The sequence below is a fragment of the Pangasianodon hypophthalmus genome, chromosome 1, assembly GCF_027358585.1.
Source record: "Pangasianodon hypophthalmus isolate fPanHyp1 chromosome 1, fPanHyp1.pri, whole genome shotgun sequence".
Taxonomy (NCBI): domain Eukaryota; kingdom Metazoa; phylum Chordata; class Actinopteri; order Siluriformes; family Pangasiidae; genus Pangasianodon; species Pangasianodon hypophthalmus.
In genome coordinates, this window is record NC_069710.1 from 35,661,800 (window position 1) to 35,685,366 (window position 23,567).

The following is a 23,567-nucleotide window of genomic DNA, read 5'->3' on the forward strand; positions in this document are numbered from 1 at the left end:
AACACACAAACAATACAAATAATCATCACAACAACACTTTACTTTACATACATCACTTCACAACTATAATAATACATAAAAAATTCATTTTAAGATCCTATTTAAAACACCAATCGCAGTTGGGATAAAGGTCTTCTTATACTTGGCCCTTTTCACTAAAGGCACTTTATACCGTCTGCCAGAGGGAAGTAACTGGAAAGAACTATACAGGGGATGAGACGAGTCTCCCACAGTAACAGAGGCTTTCCTTTTTAATGCCACAGTAAAGAGATCAGGGAGAGGTGTTTGTCTCTCACCAATTATTTTACTCACCACATTTATAATCCTTAAAAGTTTGTTTTTGCTTTTAACAGAAAGAGAGTTAAACCAGGATACAATATTAAAAGTAAGAACAGATTTGATAAGTGATTTATATACAGCCATCAAAACGTCCTTTTCAGTGTTAAAACTCCTCAGTTTTCTCAATAAGCCTAAACGTTGATAAGCCTTTTTAAAAACATTGTCTGAATGCTTATCAAATGAAAATTGGGAGTTAATCTCTGCACCTAAAAATTTAAAAGATCCCACCTGTTCAACTTCCTCTCCATTAACTAACACAGGTTCACAAAGTGCTCGTACATTGTTCACGCCACAACACATTTCTTTAGTGTTACTAACATTAAGCTGCAAAGAACTCTCCTCTGTCCAAACTGTGATAAAATTAACAAAATTGAGGTAAGTATCTAATGAGTGAATATCCTTTACACATCCCACCAGTGCCATATCATCTGCATATTTTATAAGCGTCAATTTATCGTTATCACAGGTCACTTCGTTTGTATAAATAGAAAATAGAATTGGTGATAAAACACACCCCTGTGGAAGGCCAGGGTTTAAAACCACATTCTCTGACGTTTTGCCATTTACCAATACATGCTGTGGACGATCCCATAAAAAACTGTTAATCCATAAGATAAGGGTTTGGCGCACCTGCAACTTCTCCAGCTGCCTCAAAAGAATGTTTATGTTCACAGTATTAAAAGCAGAAGAAAAATCCATAAATAAAATCCTAACACAACAATCTGCCACATCCAAGTATTTTCCAACCTTATCCATCAGAGTGAGGGTGGCATCTTCAACTAACTGTACTGAATATTTATATTTATATTTATTAGCTAGCTAACTGTACTGAATATTTATATTTATATTTATTAGCTAGCTAACTGTACTGAATATTTATATTTATATTTATTAGCTAGCTAACTGTACTGAATATTTATATTTATATTTATTAGCTAGCTAACTGTACTGAATATTTATATTTATATTTATTGGCTAGCTAACTGTACTGAATATTTATATTTATATTTATTGGCTAGCTAACTGTACTGAATATTTATATTTATATTTATTGGCTAGCTAACTGTCCTGAATATATATATTTATATTTATTAGCTAGCTAACTGTACTGAATATATATATTTATATTTATTAGCTAGCTAACTGTACTGAATATATATATTTATTAGCTAGCTAACTGCACTGAATATACATATTATATTTATTAGCTAGCTAACTGATACTGAATATTTATATTTATTAGCTAGCTAACTGTACTGAATATTTATATTTATATTTATTAGCTAGCTAACTGGACTGAATATTTATATTTATATTTATTAGCTAGCTAACTGTACTGAATATTTATATTTATTAGCTAGCTAACTGTACTGAATATTTATATTTATATTTATTAGCTAGCTAACTGTACTGAACATTTATATTTATATTTATTAGCTAGCTAACTGGACTGAATATTTATATTTATATTTATTAGCTAGCTAACTGTACTGAATATTTATATTTATTAGCTAGCTAACTGTACTGAATATTTATATTTATATTTATTAGCTAGCTAACTGTACTGAATATTTATATTTATGTTTATTAGCTAGCTAACTGTACTGAATATTTATATTTATTAGCTAGCTAACTGTACTGAATATATATATTTATATTTATTAGCTAGCTAACTGTACTGAACATTTATATTTATATTTATTAGCTAGCTAACTGTACTGAATATTTATATTTATTAGCTAGCTAACTGTACTGAATATTTATATTTATTAGCTAGCTAACTGTACTGAATATATATATTTATATTTATTAGCTAGCTAACTGTACTGAATATTTATATTTATATTTATTAGCTAGCTAACTGCACTGAATATTTATATTTATATTTATTAGCTAGCTAACTGTACTGATATTTATATTTATTAGCTAGCTAACTGTACTGAACATTTATATTTATATTTATTAGCTAGCTAACAGGACTGAATATTTATATTTATATTTATTAGTTAGCTAACTGTACTGAATATTTATATTTATTAGCTAGCTAACTGTACTGAATATTTATATTTATATTTATTAGCTAGCTAACTGTACTGAACATTTATATTTATATTTATTAGCTAGCTAACTGTACTGAATATTTATATTTATAGCTAGCTAACTGCACTGAATATACATAGTTATATTTATTAGCTAGCTAACTGTACTGAATATTTATATTTATTAGCTAGCTAACTGTACTGAATATTTATATTTATATTTATTAGCTAGCTAACTGTACTGAACATTTATATTTATATTTATTAGCTAGCTAACTGGACTGAATATTTATATTTATATTTATTAGCTAGCTAACTGTACTGAATATTTATATTATTAGCTAGCTAACTGTACTGAATATACATATTTATATTTATTAGCTAGCTAACTGTACTGAATATTTATATTTATATTTATTAGCTAGCTAACTGCACTGATATTTATATTTATATTTATTAGCTAGCTAACTGTACTGAATATTTATATTTATATTTATTAGCTAGCTAACTGTACTGAACATTTATATTATATTTTATTAGCTAGCTAACTGTACTGAATATTTATATTTATATTTATTAGCTAGCTAACTGTACTGAATATTTATATTTATTAGCTAGCTAACTGGACTGAATATTTATATTTATATTTATTAGTTAGCTAACTGTACTGAATATTTATATTTATTAGCTAGCTAACTGTACTGAATATTTATATTTATATTTATTAGCTAGCTAACTGTACTGAACATTTATATTTATATTTATTAGCTAGCTAACTGTACTGAATATTTATATTTATTAGCTAGCTAACTGTACTGAATATTTATATTTATTAGCTAGCTAACTGTACTGAATATACATATTTATATTTATTAGCTAGCTAACTGTACTGAATATTTATATTTATATTTATTAGCTAGCTAACTGTACTGAATATTTATATTTATTAGCTAGCTAACTGCACTGAATATTTATATTTATATTTATTAGCTAGCTAACTGTACTGAATATTTATATTTATATTTATTAGCTAGCTAACTGCACTGAATATTTATATTTATATTTATTAGCTAGCTAACTGTACTGAATATTTATATTTATATTTATTAGCTAGCTAACTGTCCTGAATATTTATATTTATATTTATTAGCTAGCTAACTGTACTGAATATTTATATTTATATTTATTAGCTAGCTAACTGGACTGAATATTTATATTTATATTTATTAGTTAGCTAACTGTACTGAATATTTATATTTATTAGCTAGCTAACTGTACTGAATATTTATATTTATATTTATTAGCTAGCTAACTGTACTGAATATTTATATTTATTAGCTAGCTAACTGTACTGAATATTTATATTTACATTTATTAGCTAGCTAACTGTACTGAACATTTATATTTATATTTATTAGCTAGCTAACTGCACTGAATATTTATATTTATATTTATTAGCTAGCTAACTGTACTGAATATTTATATTTATATTTATTAGCTAGCTAACTGCACTGAATATATATATTTATATTTATTAGCTAGCTAACTGTACTGAATATTTATATTTATATTTATTAGCTAGCTAACTGTACTGAATATTTATATTTACATTTATTAGCTAGCTAACTGTACTGAACATTTATATTTATATTTATTAGCTAGCTAACTGCACTGAATATTTATATTTATATTTATTAGCTAGCTAACTGTACTGAACATGTATATTCATATTTATTATCTAGCTAACTGTACTGAATATTTATATTTATTAGCTAGCTAACTGTACTGAATATTTATATTTATTAGCTAGCTAACTGCACTGAATATATATATTTATATTTATTAGCTAACTAACTGTACTGAATATTTATATTTATATTTATTAGCTAGCTAACTGTACTGAATATTTATATTTATTAGCTAGCTAACTGTACTGAATATTTATATTTATATTTATTAGCTAGCTAACTGTACTGAACATTTATATTTATATTTATTAGCTAGCTAACTGGACTGAATATTTATATTTATATTTATTAGTTAGCTAACTGTACTGAATATTTATATTTATTAGCTAGCTAACTGTACTGAATATATATATTTATATTTATTAGCTAGCTAACTACTGAATATATATATTTATATTTATTAGCTAGCTAACTGTACTGAATATTTATATTTATATTTATTAGCTAGCTAACTGTACTGAATATTTTTATTTATTAGCTAGCTAACTGTACTGAATATTTATATTTTCCTTCTGAAACAGCGAATATAGCAAATGTTACAGATTGAACAATCGAATATGTCTGTATGTTTCCTGCTCAAAAGCAAATACTTGTATATACAGTATAACTCATTTAGAATAAGAAGTGTGATCAGGACACGGATCTGAAGTTTTATTTTATTTTTATGGAATGAAGCTGGTAGTCTAGGGTAAAATGAATGCAAATTAATGCACCTTCATTTTAATTTGACTTTTGATTTTGACCTTTTTGATATTTTGACTCCTGGAACATTTTTTGTAAGGCCTGTTGTTCTAAAACATAATAATAATAATCTTTGTTTCTTTAGAAGTATTGTTTCCTGTGGAAAAATGAAGATCAGTTTGATAACTCTATTATTTTAGTAATTGAATCTGCGTTACAAAATAAGGGTCGTTTATTTATGTTCTGAAAAATGGCTGTTCAGTGGTGTAGATATATGCACTTTGATTTGCACTACATAATTTATAGAGTTGTTTGTTCTCATCGTTCTGAGTGTATTTTTGCAAATACTTTTTTGGAGACCTGTTTTATCTACTTTCATATTAGAGATTTCTTTCTCTTTTCATGTCTCTATCTATAATTTCTTTTAATACAAGAGGGTTAAGAAACCTTACAAAAAGGAAAGCAATTTTTTTCTATCTTAAACAGTTTAAAACGGACTTTTGTTTCTTGCAAGAACGTCATTCCACCAAAGATGATTGTAGCTTTTGGAGATCTCAGTGGGGGTTAGATTTATGGACGGCTCATGGAACAAGTCATTCAGCTGGTGTTTGCATCCTTAAACATCAGTTTAATGGGAAGATTGTACGCTCTGATTGTGACCCAAATGGCCGTTATATTTGCCTTGTAATAGAAATTTCAAATTTACTGTGTATTATTGTTAATATTTGTGGTTTTAATCAACAAAAAGAGAAGGAAAAACTTATTGATCAAGTGGAAGAACAGGTTTTGAATTTACTAACCAAATACCCAAATCCTTTTTTAATTTTTGGAGGGGACTTTAATGTGGCTTTGGATAACATCTTAGACAGATGGCCTCCAAAGTCACCTGATAATTCAAATCTTTATTTAAAGACGTTCATGGAACGATTTTCTTTAGTTGACAGCTGGAGAGAGACTCATCCTTCTCAAAACGTTTTACACGGTGCAATAATTCTCTTTCAAAGCAGTCTCGAATCGACTTGTGGCTTATCTCTAGAGATTTAAGTAATACTATGTCTGACATTATTCCATCACCACTTTCTGATCACAAATGCATCTCTGTATTTATTCCTTTTTCAGATACTGCTAATGCACATAGAACTACTTCCTATTGGAAACTAAATGTTTCATTGCTTAATTATAAAGACGTAAAGGAAAAAATAGATTTTATAATTTGCAGTTATTGGAAAAAAGCAAATAAAGAAAATAATTTTGGTAGTCATTGGGAGTTAGCAAAATATGAAATCGGTAAATTTTACGAACATTTAGCAGTAAACTGGCGAAAAAGAAAAAAAATGATGAAAGTATTATAATATACAAAATTTCAGATCTTCTGTCTAAATCTGTTATCTGATGCTGAAAACGTTGAACTTGCCCATTACCAAAATATATTAGATGAGTTTTACAAACAAAAAGCTGAGGGAGCATCTGTTAGATCACGGAAAAGATGGATGGAAGAAGGTGAGCAAAATTCTTCTTATTTTTTTAGATTGGAAAAGCAACAAATAAAAAAAATCTGATTGGAAAGCTTATGATTGATGAAAGTCTCTGTGAAGACCAGAAAATCATTGCCAATTTTGTGCCAAATTTTATAATGATTTATATACATCTAAATTTAATAAACAACGTGCTCTTGATTTTTTTGAATCATTATCTTACATAAATGAATTGAGTAATACTGAGCAAGCTTTTTGTGATGCTCCCATTACTTTAAAAGAAGTTGAAGAAGCGATTAAATCATTAAAATTAAATAAATCTCCTGGCACAGACGGTTTCACATCAGAATTCTATCATATGTTCAGTAAAAATATAGCTCCCTTCTTGCTAAGTGTTTATAAGGAAAGTATAAATAAATCTTTTCTTCCACCTACTTTATGCCCAGGTTTGATTACTTTAATTCCCAAGCCAAATAAAAATCCTCCTTTATGAGATAATTGGCGTCCAATAACATTGTTAAACCCCCGGAAAAAAGTGAATCCCTTATTAGCAAGCTGCAAACACCGCATCCGGATGGAGCTTTTATCAGTGCTGGGGATTTTAATCACAATAATTTGAGGACGGCGCTCCCCAACTTCTATCAAAACGCCTTTTCTCTGTGTGTGTGTGTGTGTGTGTGTGTGTGGAAGAGAGAGAGAGACAGTACATGCAAAACCTTCTAAGTAAAAGGATAAATTATATTTGTGTATGTTAGATTAATTTATACACTAGTACAACTTAGAAAAATACTAAATCCTCAAATAGCTTGTTAATTGTGTATGAAAACATGTGCAATGCCTCGTCAAGAGAACTCCCATTTCCATGATTCCCAGCGAGTCGCCGTGTCACATGACAACCAAACACCGATCCCTTTACGAAAACACAACCAAAGAGAAAACTCACACAGAGACAAAAGTTCCAGACATAAAGCTAAACAGATTCACAACGTAACTGTTGTTACAAAATGCTTCCCAAATGCTTATAAATCTCATACTGTGGACATGTCACTGACAAAACGGCTTATATTAGTCACAAGATAAAAAACTGAAATAGTGATGAATAATGATGATGAATAGTGAATAACAGAATAATGGACTGCCATCTTTGTTATCTTTTCTATAGAAGTCTACATACACACACATGCCAGTGTAGCATATAGGATTTATTGTTTATTTGTCTCTGTATGCCACAGTTTTAAACTTGGACTCCAACAATTCACATGTGGTTAAAGTGCACATTCTCAGAGTTTAATCAGTGGTATTTTATACATTTATGATTTACCATGTAGAAATTACAGCACTTTCTATACATTTCCCTCCATTTCCATAATGTTTGGGACGTAGGGCTTCACAGGTGTTTGTGATTTACTCAGGTGTGTTTAATTATTTCATTAGTGCAGGTACAAGAGAGCTTTTAGGATGTATTAAAAAGTGCTTAATTTCTAAAAGGATAAACATTATATTTGTGTATGTTTGTGTTTGAGATGTCAGTGTTCTGATATATCATCATTTCTCTCCCAGGCTGCGTGACTGTAATCTCACAGAGGAAAGCTGTAGAGCTCTGTCCTCAGTTCTCAGCTCAAACTCCTCCAGTCTGAGAGAACTGGACCTGAGTTACAATATTAACCTGCAGGATTCAGGAGTGAAGCTGCTCTCTGCTGGACTGGAGAATCCACACTGTACACTGGAGACACTGAGGTCAGATCATCACTTTCACACTGTGGATCCTGCATTTGTGTCATATGGCTGTTTTAGATTAATAAAATGTTGTCTGTCCTGGAGCACAATTTTAATAGAGCAGCAATAACTGCTATAGTTTTCCAGATTCAATAATAACAAACAGTGAAATAGACGTGTAACAATCTGGATTTACTTCTGGCTTTCATACACACACTTCATGGGCTGTGACGCATTGTGTGTGTGTGTGTGTGTGTGTGTGTGTGTGTGTGTGTGTGTGTGTGTGTGTGTTGATCTATAAATGTTGATCTCTCTACAGGCTGCAATGGTGCAGTATTACAGGTGAAGGTTGTGCTGCTCTGGTTTCAGCTCTGAAGTCAAACACCTCATCACACCTGAGAGAACTGAATCTGAACCTCAATGAACCAGGAGAATCAGGAGTGAAGCTGCTCTCTGATCTACTGAAGGATCCACACTGTAAACTGGAGAAACTACAGTGAGTTACTGACTGAAACACACACACACACAGTGTTTACACTGATTTTTCTTGTGAGGAATCTGATGACTGATTCTGATAAACATTTGATCAAATCTGATCGTTCTGCTCTTTTCTCTTTCTTTACAGATTTTATCCGCTTTAATTCTGATCTGATCTGATCTGAGTCTCACACACAGAGGATGATGAGGAGAAACTCTTACAGTACAAAGTGTTTGAAAAACATGATCATTTAGTGATAATCAGATGGTGTACAACATGTCAGCACTTCTGCTTCTCTAGTTGTTTGTAAAAATGCACCAGCTGAGATAAATAAACTTTAACTGTACAGTAATGAATCTTTTCTTATTAACAGCAAAACAGAAACTGTTAATGCACTTATAATGTCATTTAATAGTTTTGTATATACAGTATGTTCATGTTTTTCCATTTACATTAGCAGAAGGAAACATTTATGTTTAAAACACATTATAAATATCTTGTAGTATCAGTTCAATGCAGTAATTTGGTCATTGCTCAAAGTTATACACTGTTTATACACTGAGTTAAAGTCATTTGTTTCCTACTGAAGTTGTTAGAAAATTAAGATTAGAAAAGTTTAATTTAGTCGACTCTGTACATAATTATGTTTTAAATTTATTAAATCGTGTGTTTATATATTTTTAATTGTTTTTTATTTGTGTGTGTGTGTGTTTGCACCTGAGTCTGTATCCATGCTGTAATATAGTGCTGTGTTTGACTTAACTTGAATGGTGAGTGTCATTTTGGCCTGGAAAAAACATGCGCACCTCCATGTTCATCTTTTGTTAGCAATAAGCTAGCCAGCTAACTCTGATGAGTGATGTATATTTACCTCCTCAACACAGCACACTGTATAGTCAGTATTATAGAACATAATAACCCTCAAGGATTATTACAGAGAATCTACAAAGAATGTGTCATCATTAGCATAATGTTGAATAAATGCCTAAAATATAAAAAATTATTTAAAAATATATATATAAAATACCTGCTAGAGATAGACTTTAAGCTAGCTAGCACAGTGCAGTCAAGTTTCTATGATACTGTGTGTGTTTTTAGACTTGAAATATCAATTAGCATGGTAAGTATTAATTAGCAGGATTTAAACTCATTGCTATGAATAAACCTACAGGCTTTGCTCCAACAAAAACAATGTACAGTGTGAGGCGTCATGGCAACAACAAACACGGTGAACTTATTTCCCACAAAGGTTGTAGGTCATACATCACTAATGACCCATAAATAATCTGCTTTCTTTTAACATTTTACACAATGAACAGTAAATGGCTCTGAGTCCATATAGGAGGCAGAACATGAAGACTTCATTTCTTGATTTTTAATAAGATCTGTAAGAGCATACAGTGTAGAACTGCACAAAAGTACTGCATACAACAGAACTGTGCAAAACACAATACAAGAGATACAATACACTGTAAAAGCTCAAGTGCAGTTAGAAAATTCTGTATGTATATTTTACATACATTTATTTTACAGCATCCTGATTTGAACTGGAAGTTCTGTGTACAAAAGAACAATTTAAAACAGAATATGTGCACACTGTGCATGTTAAAGTAATACATATGTAAATGAAATATATCATTACTGCATTTTAGTACCAGACTACGCAATAATATCACCTACAGCAAACTGGTTTGAACTGCAGAAAAGTGCATGAGAACTCTGATTTACAAAGCTTACTAATTTCACTTCTCCATCTAAAGGTCTTACAGGTTCACTTCAAAATCAAATGCCTTTGCTTTAGATCAAAAGAAATTTGGTTCCTTACAGTACCGTTTAAAAGACATTAAAATAAAGGATTAATTAAATGATTTCTGTTCATTTAAATGGACAGATTTCTGAAACATCTTGTGCAAAAGTTCAACCATGTAAAACCAAATTCAACAATTCTAAGAAGAATTCAAGTCTGTCAAACATCTGGTGTGAAAGTTCAACCATGCTGTTCAGCAACTCTGCCAAAAAATTCTAATAATTGTCAGACATCTGTTTCCAACTGCAGTATTGCCAAAAATAATCACTGGCATGAAAATGTTTAAATTACAGCTGCAATCATTTGTTCTTTAGAGACTGCACTCTTGCAGTGCACTCACTTCCAAGGTTCACAAAGATTTTCTGGACGGCTTCAAAGGTGTACCTTAAGTCCTTGGGATACTCTATGTTAAGAGCATAAAGCAGACCAAAGAGGAGAATGAAGGCTTTTATGGAGTCTCCCAGATTGTCCATAACTACTTCCTCTTCCAATACGACTGCCACATTGACCACCGTGGAATTTGATCCTGAGTGAGCAGTGCAGTCATTTACCACTTCAAGGATTCCCATTTTCATGCCCTTTGTGCACGGCCCCAATGCATCAGTGTCCTATGAAACACAGTAAATAATGGACAACAGTCAACTATTTCATAAAGAAACTGAAACAACTGAACTGGGGTAAACCTTTGTAAGGTGTTTAGTTTAGGTTTGCAGCAGTAGTGCTTGTAAAAGTTCAAATAAAACTCAAAATAAATGACCAGAATGGTGTTTGAAATTGAAGCTGTCTCTCTCATGTACAAGGGAAGAGCATGAAGAACAGTAGAGCTCCTGTGTGAAATTACATCCATGGTCTGCCAAGAAACACAGGTTATGGAGTGTCAACAAGTGAGCCATGACACACTTTAGTTTAAAAACATTGCTTTACAGCTACAAAAAAACACACATAGTACAATATAATTCTACAGAGAATGACTGTAAGTAACAGACCTGGGCATCCAGTTTTTCAACAAGTTCTTCCAGTTGACTCTCCCCTACTTGTGTTGCTTTGGCTCTGTACATTTAAGAAAAATCACCCTAACAGCTAATGTGTAGCTTATTAGCTAGCATTACCACAACCAGACTTGTTTCCTTTTAGTAGTGCATCATCTTCAAATGAATCTGTACACAGCTACATTCGCTAACTTGCTAGCTACCACCAAAGTGTTAGTTATTTCACTGCCTACTGAAATTGCCAACTAGCTAGTGAACCGAAACAGATCCCTCGCTAATGATGTCCGTTAGAATGAACAGTCTACAACTCCTAACTTACTGATGGAATTTGGGACAAAAACTAGCGATCTACCACCAGAGGACTAAGAAGCACTATAAACTGGATGGAGATTGAAAAGCTTCTTTTAAGCGGTAAGTTAATATTATGTGTGTTTTCACCTTTCCTTTAAGCGTAATGTCGGATGACTCCAGACAAGTAAAAATAAAAATCGCGCGGGTAACGTCCGTAAGGCCGGAAGTGTCCTTCTGCGCATGCGTGGAAGAGTCATCATGCCCTGTGTTTTGCTCGGCATTTGAACACCACAGAGGTGTGAACTCTACACAGGTCATTTCAATCAATGTTCTGCTGAGAAACTCCAGTTAAACACCTGCACAAAACTCCAGCACCATCTTCTCCTTTTGAGGCTGAAAGCTTTCCTCCACCGGAGTCTCTTCTCTCATCTGAGCTTCTCTGGCCTCGCTCTCGCATGAGAAAGACATGAATAAGAGTTAATACAACACAAACATTCAGCATAACAAACAGCTGCTTAACAATTAAAAAACATATTGCCCTCATCATTTCCTCTTACTTTTTAACACTAATTAAAATGAGGACATTCAAGTAAAATCAGCTCTTAACTGTGTTCAATCTTTTCTCCACCACATCAGTAACATCTTTCTTCTAACGTCTTTCTGGTCACATGACCTCTAATTACACACAAAACCTGTTTTATCCAAACTAATAGTTTTTTCTCCCGCTTCCCTCAATGTCCTTTTAGCTTCTCTGTCATTTCTGCAAACTTACAAACTCGTAGTAGGAGATTCATCTTCAGCTTCCTCTGAACACAGTGTGTGTGTGTGTGTGCAGTGTGTGTGTGTGTGTGTGTGTGTGAGAGAGAGAGAAATGTTCTGGTACAGAAGCAGAAACACCTCTATGGCATCAAAATGCTTCATTGTGTGACTTCACTCCGTGACATCGTTCCCCACAGACACAAGTGTTCCTGATAATATACACTAACACTGTTCCACTGCTGCTAATGCTTTCCCTTCTTTTACACTTTTATAACACACTTAAAGAAGAAGAAAAAAGAATAAAAGAATAAAATATCACAGCTCCTGTTTGCTGCATTCTTAAGCTTTCTTTTCTTTTCACTCTAAATGTTCTGTGTTGAAGATATTTAGCACTGAAACGGGATGATAAACGAACTAATGCATAAAAACATGCCAAAAACCCCATAAAATCCTCCAGTTAAAGTGTTTCACCCTAAGAAACCATCATCACACGCTCATAGTGAGTGTTTATGACTTTAGTGTGTGAATTGTTTTGGTTAAATTTAGTCCTCTTATGGAATGGATTTTAAACATCTACAGCAATCAGTTTGAAATTCTGCACTAGTGTGATTTTTTATGAGGAAGATGTGTACTGTTAATTGGTGTTCATTGATTAGAATATGTTCAATAAGTTTTAAAAAGTTAATAATCTGATATTACGGTCCTACCAAGAACCAAGAGTTTAAAAACATACGCTGTGTTTATAAAACTTCTGAGGTTTACACTTGGGAATAACTTTCCAGTTGAACCAGGTGAATATACTTTATTAATGACTGATGATGTGACTTTCACTGGACGTTTTGTCACGTGGTTTCACGCGATTCGTCACGTGTGATCACGCGGCACCCTGCAGTCTCGCTTCTTAGAGTTTAAATTCATTTGTTGTGCTTCACACAACATCCACCAGGTGGCGCCTGGAACAACACACTGCAGCTCAACACACAGCACACTGACAACAATGCAATGTGTGTTCGCTTAGATTTAAGAGAAAATATGAGGTATGGTTTACATAAAAATATTAAAGTGAACACAGAAGTCCACAGGCCAGATCAGACTGCTCTTGGCAATGATTAGCCTTGAATCGGTCTTTAAATATGCCTAGGCTTATAGATTATTGCATTATATATTTAACATAGAATTAACATCATTCTCTGATAGGGTCTGATAATTTATTAACTGCACGTTTAATGTCATGATTTCCAGAAAACATAAAATATCCACAATAAAATATGAATAAAATATATCCTAATAATGGACACAAATATTTAGTAATACAGACATTGGAAAATCCATTTCCACGTGACTGCATGAGTGTAATGCAGAGGATCATTATTTTATGTGCTTTGTAAACACACACTTCGTTGTGCTCTCTGCAGGTGTTCATGAGATAATGTGGACATAAATATTACTCAGTTCAGTGCTGATTAACAGTTGTGAGATATAAAGTCGCACTTGCAGAGCTGCCAACTCTCACACATTTACTAAGTCTCAAGCCAAAACACAAGACAATACCGGGAGTGCTTGTGCTGTTTAATGCGCTTAAGAGATGCTTTTCTCCAACGCATAACTTACATTTTACTCTTATTGTATATAATCTGTAAATATTCTGAATTAAAAGTCATGTGCATATTTCCATTTCACAAAACAATTTGTCATAACAGCAACCGAGTCGCTGTTAAACTTTAAAGATGCGCGTGCATGCGTGTCAAACAGACGGAGCGCAAGAGAGAAATAAGAGCAATATGTTAGACTAAAATATGCATTTTGATCAAATATTTGTTGTTGGATATCAAATTTATGCAACATTTTTTTTTTTTTTTACAAAACAGTAAGTGTAATTCTACCTCTGACCTGTTAACACTTAGATTGCGCTTTATGAAAATGAACAGAAATGTGCAGAAATGAAAAACTCCCAAGCAAAGAATTCAGTGGATAAAGAAGTGGAAAGACATGCACAATGAACACAACTATAGCTCATGATAAGAGATGGTGAAAGGAGATATGAGCTATTTAAATTTTTTCTGGAGTAAAATATGTTCAGTTAATACCAATGCAAATATAGTTGCTGTGCTATTTACTTGCCATTTTGTTTACTATATTTTTAAAGTTCATAGACCTCACTGAGTTTTCTTTCTTTATTCACATGTATTCTGAATTCATAATGTGTACATTATTTGAAAATTACTCAACTCTGTATTACTCAATTCATAGTCTGCAGCTGCAATAGTTATGAAATATTTGTCCTAACCATTTTACTGTCTTGTGTGAAAAAGTGAGTTTTTGTAATGTATTAAAATTACCTTCATAATAATGAGATGGGATTAAAAAAAAACAATGCACTTTAAAATTACCTTCATTATAATGAGATGATTACACAGATTTGTAAAACCGTATTTGAACTATTAACAAGTTACCCATCATTCTTAGAATTGCAGTAGTTATCAAGTCGTTGTTCTAACCATTTAACTGTCTTTTCATTTGGTAATTTGGGGAGGGTACATATTTTAAAGAAGGTCTAAATCAAGTTCAAGTTCAAGTTGTAAAACATCACTAGATCTTCCTTCTGATTTAAACTGTTTATTAAATTTCATTATTTATCTGGCCAAGAAATGTATACTTATTTTATGGTCATCATCACGTGTACCGACTCTGAAGATGTGTTTGGCACAAGTGGCTAATTTTCTTCCTTTGGAAAAACTTACATATGACTTACAGAAAAAATCTGAACTATTCTGGCAGATATGGACCCCCTTGTGGGATCTACTTGAACAATCGTGACTTTAGTCCTGCCTACTTTTTTTTATTTTTTATTTTGCCGTTTGGCTTTTCCATGATCACTCCATTATACTAACAGATTATTGTTTGTGTTTAAATGTTTGTCGATTGTATATTGATCTGGCTCTGCTTTTTTGTTGTTGTTAAAAATCAATAAAAAATATATATTAAAAAAATGAATGACAATAACTTTGGTTCATCAAATGAATTTACTCAATCCTTGTGGAGAATGACTGCCTTTGAATTGCAGGAAAATACTGACAAGGTTATGGTCTGATCTACCAAGTGGAGGTAGGGTAGTAGCACTACATGCTTCTTTAACATTTGCATACAAAAGGTCTGGTGTTCTGTTTTCCCGTGTAGTGCAGTCAACAAACAGGTGGAAATTTGGGAGAGTGGAATCCAGATCTACATTGTTAAAGTCTTCAGTAATTACCACAAAAGCTTCTGGGTGTTTAGACTGTAACTTAACAACAGTGGCGTGTATAACGTCACATGCCACTTCCTTGTCAGCTGACGGTGGTTTTAGTGATTATGGTGTCATTGTTTGGTTGTAAATTCTGCATAAGACAAGGAGCGTGTGATAAAATTTGTTTTACCTTCCTGGTCGTTGTCTTTAGTACATTACGCCATGTTAAGCATTTAGACTGGCCTGATAGATCGGCCTAGCCTACAGTATCTACAATCCATTCTCGCTTATTGTTAATGCTCCCAAGGACACCTTGACATCTGTATGGATAAACGCAGTCCATCCAAATGTAAAGGAATCTCAAAATGACCAAGATCAGCAAACTGCATTCCCAAGACATCAGGCTGATGAGGTCTGCTGGAAGTTCCACTCCAGAAATACACCACCATCTGAGGTCCACTGGTGTACATGCTACATTGAGCACCATCAGAAGACATTATAAAGAACGAACATCATGCACACATAATCCTCTCAAAATAAATTAGTTACCCACTACATACAGTATGACACTATCACAAATGTAAACATGTTGCAACAATGTCATGCGTTGGTTGTGCCTAAAGTGTCAAATATTTATTTAATGTTTTGCCCTTGATTTTAGGGACATTGTCACAGCCATAGACTACATCACTAGCCATAATGATGAACTGCCCGCAAGTTCAGTGAAAAAACAGCTCTGTTGTGACAGTGGAGTGGACGTCAGTGAGCGTTCCATTCGGAGGATCAGGCAAATACTTGAGTGGAAGTATGGGAAAACTCAAAATTGTTCCTTGATCAGAGACAAAAATAAAGAGATACGTCTCCAACAAGCCCAAATATGGATCAACGAGAAGGTGACATTTCACAAAGTCATTTTCACTGATGAAACCACGGTGGTTTTGGATCACTTTGTCATAAGAGTGGCAAACGAGTGTCCAAACCAAAGCTGAAACACCCACAGAAAGTTCATGTTTGGGGAGCAATGTCCAGACTGGGACTGGGACCTATTACAATCTTCGAAGGTATAATGGGCCCTCTTTGGAAGGGATAATGGAAAGACAGACCCTCTTTGAAGATGCTGTTATAAAAAAAAAAACCTGCCACTCCCTAGATTATGAAAAACCTCAGAGTCCATGACCACTTTTTCCAGGACAATAACCCAAATCACACTGCTGCAAGCAGAGTCATTGCTACAGAGGGTATAAATTGGGTGAAGACTCCACCAGAATCCACTGATATGAATCCCTTTGAGATGGTGTGTCATGCTCTGAAAGACTAGATTCGTAAAGAAGCAAAACAAACTACAACGTCTGATTTAATTGTTACCATAAATGAATTCTGGTTTGAGGAACTTACAGTAACAGCATGCAACAAGCACATAAATAAATTCTTCCAGCAGGTGGACACACGGGAATGTAGCATACATAGGCTAAAGTGTAATGCCATAAAATGAAAATACTGTACATTTCTGACCACTTTCCAATAAACATAAACTTTTTATTGGCATAATCATTTTGGTGTATTTTTGTATTTATTAGATTAAACTGGAACATAATAAAACTGAGTGCTACAGTAATAAGTGTAGCCCCCTATCTATATTTATCAACAATCGAACATGCATGCCAAACATAGATAATAAAAATACTGTGACACCCACTATAGAGGGAATAGTGAATTAGTGAGTGATTTCAGATACAGTATGACTACAGGTGGACACAATGACAAAAAATGCAACTTATAAAATCATATACTGTAAGTAATAATAAATACATATGGCCACAGTTGTGGGATGCAGCCTAAACTCACAATTGCGAGAATTAAACTTGCATTTGTGGGAATTTCGGGGTGAGTGAAACTGGCAAAACCGGTTGGTCCGAAATTCCACCTCACGCCCCATGAATGGAAGATTAAAAGAGATCGACTTATCCAACAAATTTACCCAGAAGTAGTATATATAAAGAAAAAGCGGGGCCATGGTCGAGGGCCGGTTTGTGAATGGGTGGCAGAGCTGGAGAAGGTCAATGGTAAGAATTACACACCCGTGCGGCTTTAGGCTAATGAATGTTTCATTGACTGGTGGCAAGGATAAAGAGAGGAGACAAAAGAGCATTGGTAGAGCAAGAGCTGAGCTGCACTGAGCCGTGTGTGTGTGTGTGTATGTTGTTTAAAATAAAACCACTGAAAAGTGAGCGAAGTATTAATGGCCAATAAAAGAGCCTTTTTGAGTTATCTGCCAAGCCTGCCTCCAGTCTCCTAATTTCCCTCGCAACCCAAATGTTTGACACAGAACTTTGCAGAACACCAAACTTTACCTCAGTATGGATAGAGAAGTCACCATTTACATCTACAAACTGATCAGTCAAATAAGACCTGAGCCAGGAGAGGGCCATTCCCTTAACTACAACAAGATTTTCTAATCTATCAAGGAGAATAGTATGATCAATGAGGTCAAGCAACACAAGCAAGGAAACAACCCAGATCAGTGGCCAGTAGTAGGACATTTTCCACTTTAATCAGCACTGTCTCTGTGCTATAATGAGGCCTAAATCCTGACTGATGGTGTGGAGGAAGACTAGACAGACAGGTGCAATCTTGGGTTATGGTAGTCACTGAAAGCACGAACAGACACAAATAAGTAGACTCGCAAAAATGAGAAACCATGTGTGTGTGTCTGAATACATCATAATTAATCTACAGTCTTCCAAAATATTCTATATTTAACCCTGAGATCATAAACTTTGTTCCAATAGTGAAATAGTTTATATTTTTGTTGTAATGAACAGCATATTTATTTTGTGTTGTATAGTCCTATTTTAGATTCCACTAAATCTTCCAAATGTACAATAAATTTGCAGATTATGGAGGAGGACACTACTGAGAACAATGTCCAGGAGAAACAGCAACCACCACAGTCTACAGCTCTTCTGGATAATAACATTGCAACCAATTCATCAGTGACTTAACAGGTAAATCTCCCCAATCATAGTAGTAGTGTTTGTTAGAGCATCCTCTTTATTTATTTTGTCTACTTTACCACCTGCTGACTGGGTCAAAGTACACTAACTGTGATTTAAATACATCTCATTTACATTTACATTTACATTTATGGCATTTGGCAGACGCCCTTATCCAGAGCGACTTACAATAGTGCTTTGAAGTCTATCAAAAATACATTCTGATATTGGCTCGGTAGGTCACAAACTAGGAATACCATCAGTCCAAAACTGTTGGGGAGGTTTTTTTTTTTTTTTTTTTTTTTTTTGTTTTTTGTTTTTTGTTTTTTGTTTTTGTGAAAGTGCTAATTTAAGTATTTTATGAAGAGGTAAGTCTTTAGCCGTCGTTTGAAGTGTACGTGACAACAAAAGTAGAGTAGAAAGGTATTAAATGAGTGACAATGTTTATTTAAGTGTTTATTATGTTTTTTGTTAATAGTTTCTATATAGAGTCCCCACAAAGCAGGTTTTAGTCAGGCTGAGATGAGTTAATGCTATTTTACTGCCATATTTAAGCATTAACTACAAAACAATGTGCATGTATGAATGCATCATTTATTCCAACGTTTTTCAAAATATAATATGAACATGGAAATCATAAACTTCATTCCTATGTTGAAACAAATAATATTTTAGTTTTAGCATGTTGAAGCTATTCTACTGCCACAGTAGCAGTAACCAGAGAACATAAGACATTAAACATTCAACATGGCAAACATTAAGCTTTTTCAGTTTGTCGAGTGCAGAATGTTTAGTTATTCTTCCCCCGTCATTAAGAGCTTTATTTGTGAAAAGTGTATATTAGTTAGCTCTCTGACGGAGAAGATTGCAGCATTTAAGGTGCGCATCCAGACTCTAGAGAGGGTTAGTGAGAGTGAGAGCAGTGTAGTTTCTGTAGGGGAAAGTCTGGATGCCTTAGGCAGAATTAGCAATCACCCAACTCCAGCATTTGAGCCCTCACAGCGGGGCGAATGGGTGATGACTCAGTGGCATAATCGCAAAGCCAAAGCTAATGCTAAGGCTTGCCCACAGGAGCACCAATCCTCTCTGCTTCATGTGTCTAACTGTAACATAGGGGTCAACAACAGAGTCGGGGATCCAAATGCAAGGCTTTATTTACAAACATGGTCAAAACAGGCAGGGTCAAGCACCAGCAAACAGTATAATCCAAGGCAGAGGCAAAAGAGTAATCCAGAACACAGGCAATGGTCAGGGCAGGCAGCAAACAATCAAAAACAAGGAAAACAATCCAAGGGTCAAAAACACAGGTAAACTAGGAAACACAGAAACATGGAAACATGGAAACACGGAAACTAGGAAACAAGGGATGGCTATATACACAATAATCAGCCACCTAGGAGCAGGTGTGAGCAACTTTTATACAGAACAAGGAGAACACCTGACAAAACCAACCAGTGAAAACAAGACACATGAACCCAAGGAACCAATCAGAACATAACACACAAACAAGGGTAGCACATGACAAGATCACAGGGGCAAGGAACACATGGGAAATGGAGTCCAGAGAACAATGGCAAGAGTCCAGGGTGGAGTGCCCTCTAGTGGAGTTCATGGGCACTCCAGCTGGCAATTGTAACACTAACAGGTTTGCTCTCCTCAGTGAAGCACCCGCTGAGAAACCTGAAAGAGCTCTGGTTATAGGAGACTCTATCTTATGGCACATGAAATTGGGTAGGCCTTTAGGAGCACCAGCAGTACTAGTTAGGTGTATACCAGGAGCCAGGGTGCTGAACATAGCAGGTAATCTTAGGGTCTTAGGCAAGAATAGGTTTTCAACGGTAGTTTTTCACTTAGGAGCTAATGATGTACACTTTCTTCAGTCAGAGGTTACTAAGAGTAACATCATAGTGGTGTGTAAATTAGTGAAGGTGATGTCTGATGCAGTAATATGCATTAATATGGCCCCATCCAAAAGTGGCGTGGCGATGTAGCTTACAGCAGGTTATGGTCACTGAACTGCTGGATGCCCAGGTGGTGCACCAAAAACAATGTGGGCTTTATAGATAATTGGAGTAGTTTTGAGGGCAAGGCTGGCCTGTTAGGGTGGGACGGCGTCCATCCCACTCAGGAAAGTGCTGCTGTCATTTCTTGCATCATAGCACATAGTCTCAGAACAGGCCTAGTTAATCAGTAACAATCCAGAGCCAAGGCCAGGGAGCAGACAAGCAGGCTAAACAGACCATCTGCTAGCTGCACTGAGTTGTCACGTAGGGTCCACTATACTGAGACTGTGTCTGTTCCCTGAACTAAACAAAAATGTAGAAATACTCAGAAAGTTTGTTTTAGTGACCTAATTAACATAAAATTAAATCATAGTGAATACACAGCCAACACCTTTGATCTGAAGCTAGGACTGTTAAATAATAGATCTCTTACATCTAAAGTATTTATTGTTAATGAAACTATTACTGATCAGGAGTTTAAAATTTACTGTGTTTAACAGAAACGTGCATTAAACCAAATGAGTATGTAGCATTAAATGAAGCTAGTCCTCCTGGATACAGTTATATACATCAGTCTAACTGGCAGAGGAGGAGGTGTCGCAGTTATTTATAATGCTAATCTAGTATTCAACACTTTTGAAGTTCTTTTTACTAACATAACATATGTAGCCACAAAAATACGTCTAACCTAGTTGTTTCTTTAGACAAAGCATTAATTGTTGGAGACTTTAATGTTCATTTTGATAACCTGGAAGACGCTCTGAGAATAGAGGTTGTGTCCATTCTAGATTTGGTAGGGGTCAATCAGAACATGATAGGACCCACTCATAATGGTGGTCACACTCTTGATCTAATAATGACGTTTGGATTAAATATAGAAAATATAGTCAAATTTCCACGGTCTGAAGTTCACAGATCATTATCTCATCTCTTTGAAAATGTGTCTTAATCATAATATATGCACCTTGCCATCGTACCATGTCAAATGTACATTCACGTCAGCTACTGAGTGAGTTTTACCAATAATCTCCTAGAGTTATCAACTATGATAAATCTCCTAGTGATCTACACTATATTACCAAAAGTATTCGGTCACCTGCCTTGACTCACATATTAACTTAAGTGCCATCCCATTCCTAACCCATAGGGTTCAATATGATGTCGGTCCACCTTTTGCAGCTATTGCAGCTTCAACTCTTCTGGGAAGGCTCTCCACAAATTTGAGGAGTGTGTTTATAGGGATTTTTGGCCATTCTTCCAAAAGCGCATTGGTGAGGTCACACACTGATGTTGGTCGAGAAGGCCTGGCTCTCAGTCTCCGCTCTAATTCATCCCAAAGGTGTTCTATCGGGTTCAGGTCAGGACTCTGTGCAGGCCAGTCAAGTTCATCCACACCAGACTCTGTCATCCATGTCTTTATGGACCTTGCTTTGTGCACTGGTGCACAGTCATGTTGGAAGAGGAAAGGGCCCACTCCAAACTGTTCCCACACGGTTGGGAGCATGGAATTGTCCAAAATGTTTTGGTATCCTGAAGCATTCAAAGTTCCTTTCACTGGAACTAAGGGGCCAAGCCCAACTCCTGAAAAACAACCCCACACCATAATTCCTCCTCCACCAAATTTCACACTCGGCACAATGCAGTCCGAAATGTACCGTTCTCCTGGCAACCTCCAAACCCAGACTCGTCCATCAGATTGCCAGATGGAAAAGCGTGATTCATCACTCCAGAGAACGCGTCTCCACTGCTATAGAGTCCAGTGGCGGCGTGCTTTACACCACTGCATCCGACGCTTTGCATTGCACTTGGTGATGTGTGGCTTGGATGCAGCTGCTCGGCCATGGAAACCCATTCCATGAAGCTCTCTGCGTACTGTACTTGGGCTAATCTGAAGGTCGCATGAAGTTTGGAGCTCTGTAGCAATTGACTGTGAAGAAAGTCGACGACCTCTTTGCACTATGCGCTTCAGCATCCGCTGACCCCTCTCCGTCAGTTTACGTGGCCTACCACTTCGTGGCTGAGTTGCTGTTGTTCCCAAACTCTTCCATTTTGTTATGATAAAGCTGACAGTTGACTGTGGAATATTTAGGAGCGAGGAAATTTCACGACTGGATTTGTTGCACAGGTGGCATCCTATGACAGTTCCACGCTGGAATTCACTGAGCTCCTGAGAGCGGCCCATTCTTTCACAAATGTTTGTAAAAACAGTCTGCATGCCTAAGTGCTTGATTTTATACACCTGTGGCCAGGCCAAGTGATTAGGACACCTGATTCTGATCATTTGGATGGGTGACCGAATACTTTTGGTAATATAGTGTATCAACTAGATCACTGTCTGACCCCACAGAGCTTGATTAGGCAACTAACTGATTGCTTAGAGTCAATGTTCCACTATACAATAATGTAACCCCCTTAAACAAAAAATAATTAGAGAGAAAAAACTAGCATCCTGGTATAATGATAATACACACCTTAAAATAGACCAGTTGAAAATTAGAATGTAAATGCTATCAAACTAAATTGGTAATATTTCAAACAGCATGGAAGGAGAGCCTGCTGAGCTATAGAATATATACAGTCAGGTCCATAAATATTGGGAACAGTGACACAGTTTTGGTAATTTTGCCTCTGTACACCACCACAGTGGATTTGAAATGAAGCAGTCAAGATGTGACTGAAGCATAGACTTTCAGCTTTAATTCAAGGGGTTTAACAAAAATATTGCATTAACCGTTTAGGAATTACAGCCATTTTTTACAGAGTTCCTCCATTTTCACAGGCTCAAACGTAATGGGACAAACTAATATAATCATAAATATTAGGATTATTTTTATTACTTGGAGGTAAATCCTTTGCAGTCAATGACTACCTGAAGTCTGGACCCCATGGACATCACCAAATGCTGAGTTTCCTCCCTTGAGATGATTTGCCAGGTCTTTACTGCAGCCATCTTCAGTTGCTGCTTGTTTGTGGGTCATTCTGCCTTCAGATTTGTCTTCAGTAAGTGAAAAGCAGCTCAGTTGGGT

The 23,567-nt window shown here is 35.0% G+C and overlaps 1 protein-coding gene and 1 pseudogene across 2 annotated transcripts in view; both read left to right on the plus strand.

The window, feature by feature from the left end:
* The window catches only part of LOC117597510 (NACHT, LRR and PYD domains-containing protein 12-like), a 65,575-nt gene that overhangs the window by 11,486 nt on the left and 30,522 nt on the right, over window positions 1-23,567 (plus strand). For both annotated transcript variants that reach the window (XM_053235762.1, XM_053235759.1), the window contains 2 exons: window positions 7,843-8,019; window positions 8,318-8,494. In XM_053235762.1, the coding sequence (XP_053091737.1) occupies window positions 7,843-8,019; window positions 8,318-8,494 (354 nt within the window). The remainder of the gene's footprint in view (window positions 1-7,842; window positions 8,020-8,317; window positions 8,495-23,567) is intronic.
* On the plus strand, window positions 15,911-17,037 carry LOC113524647 (uncharacterized; annotated as a pseudogene).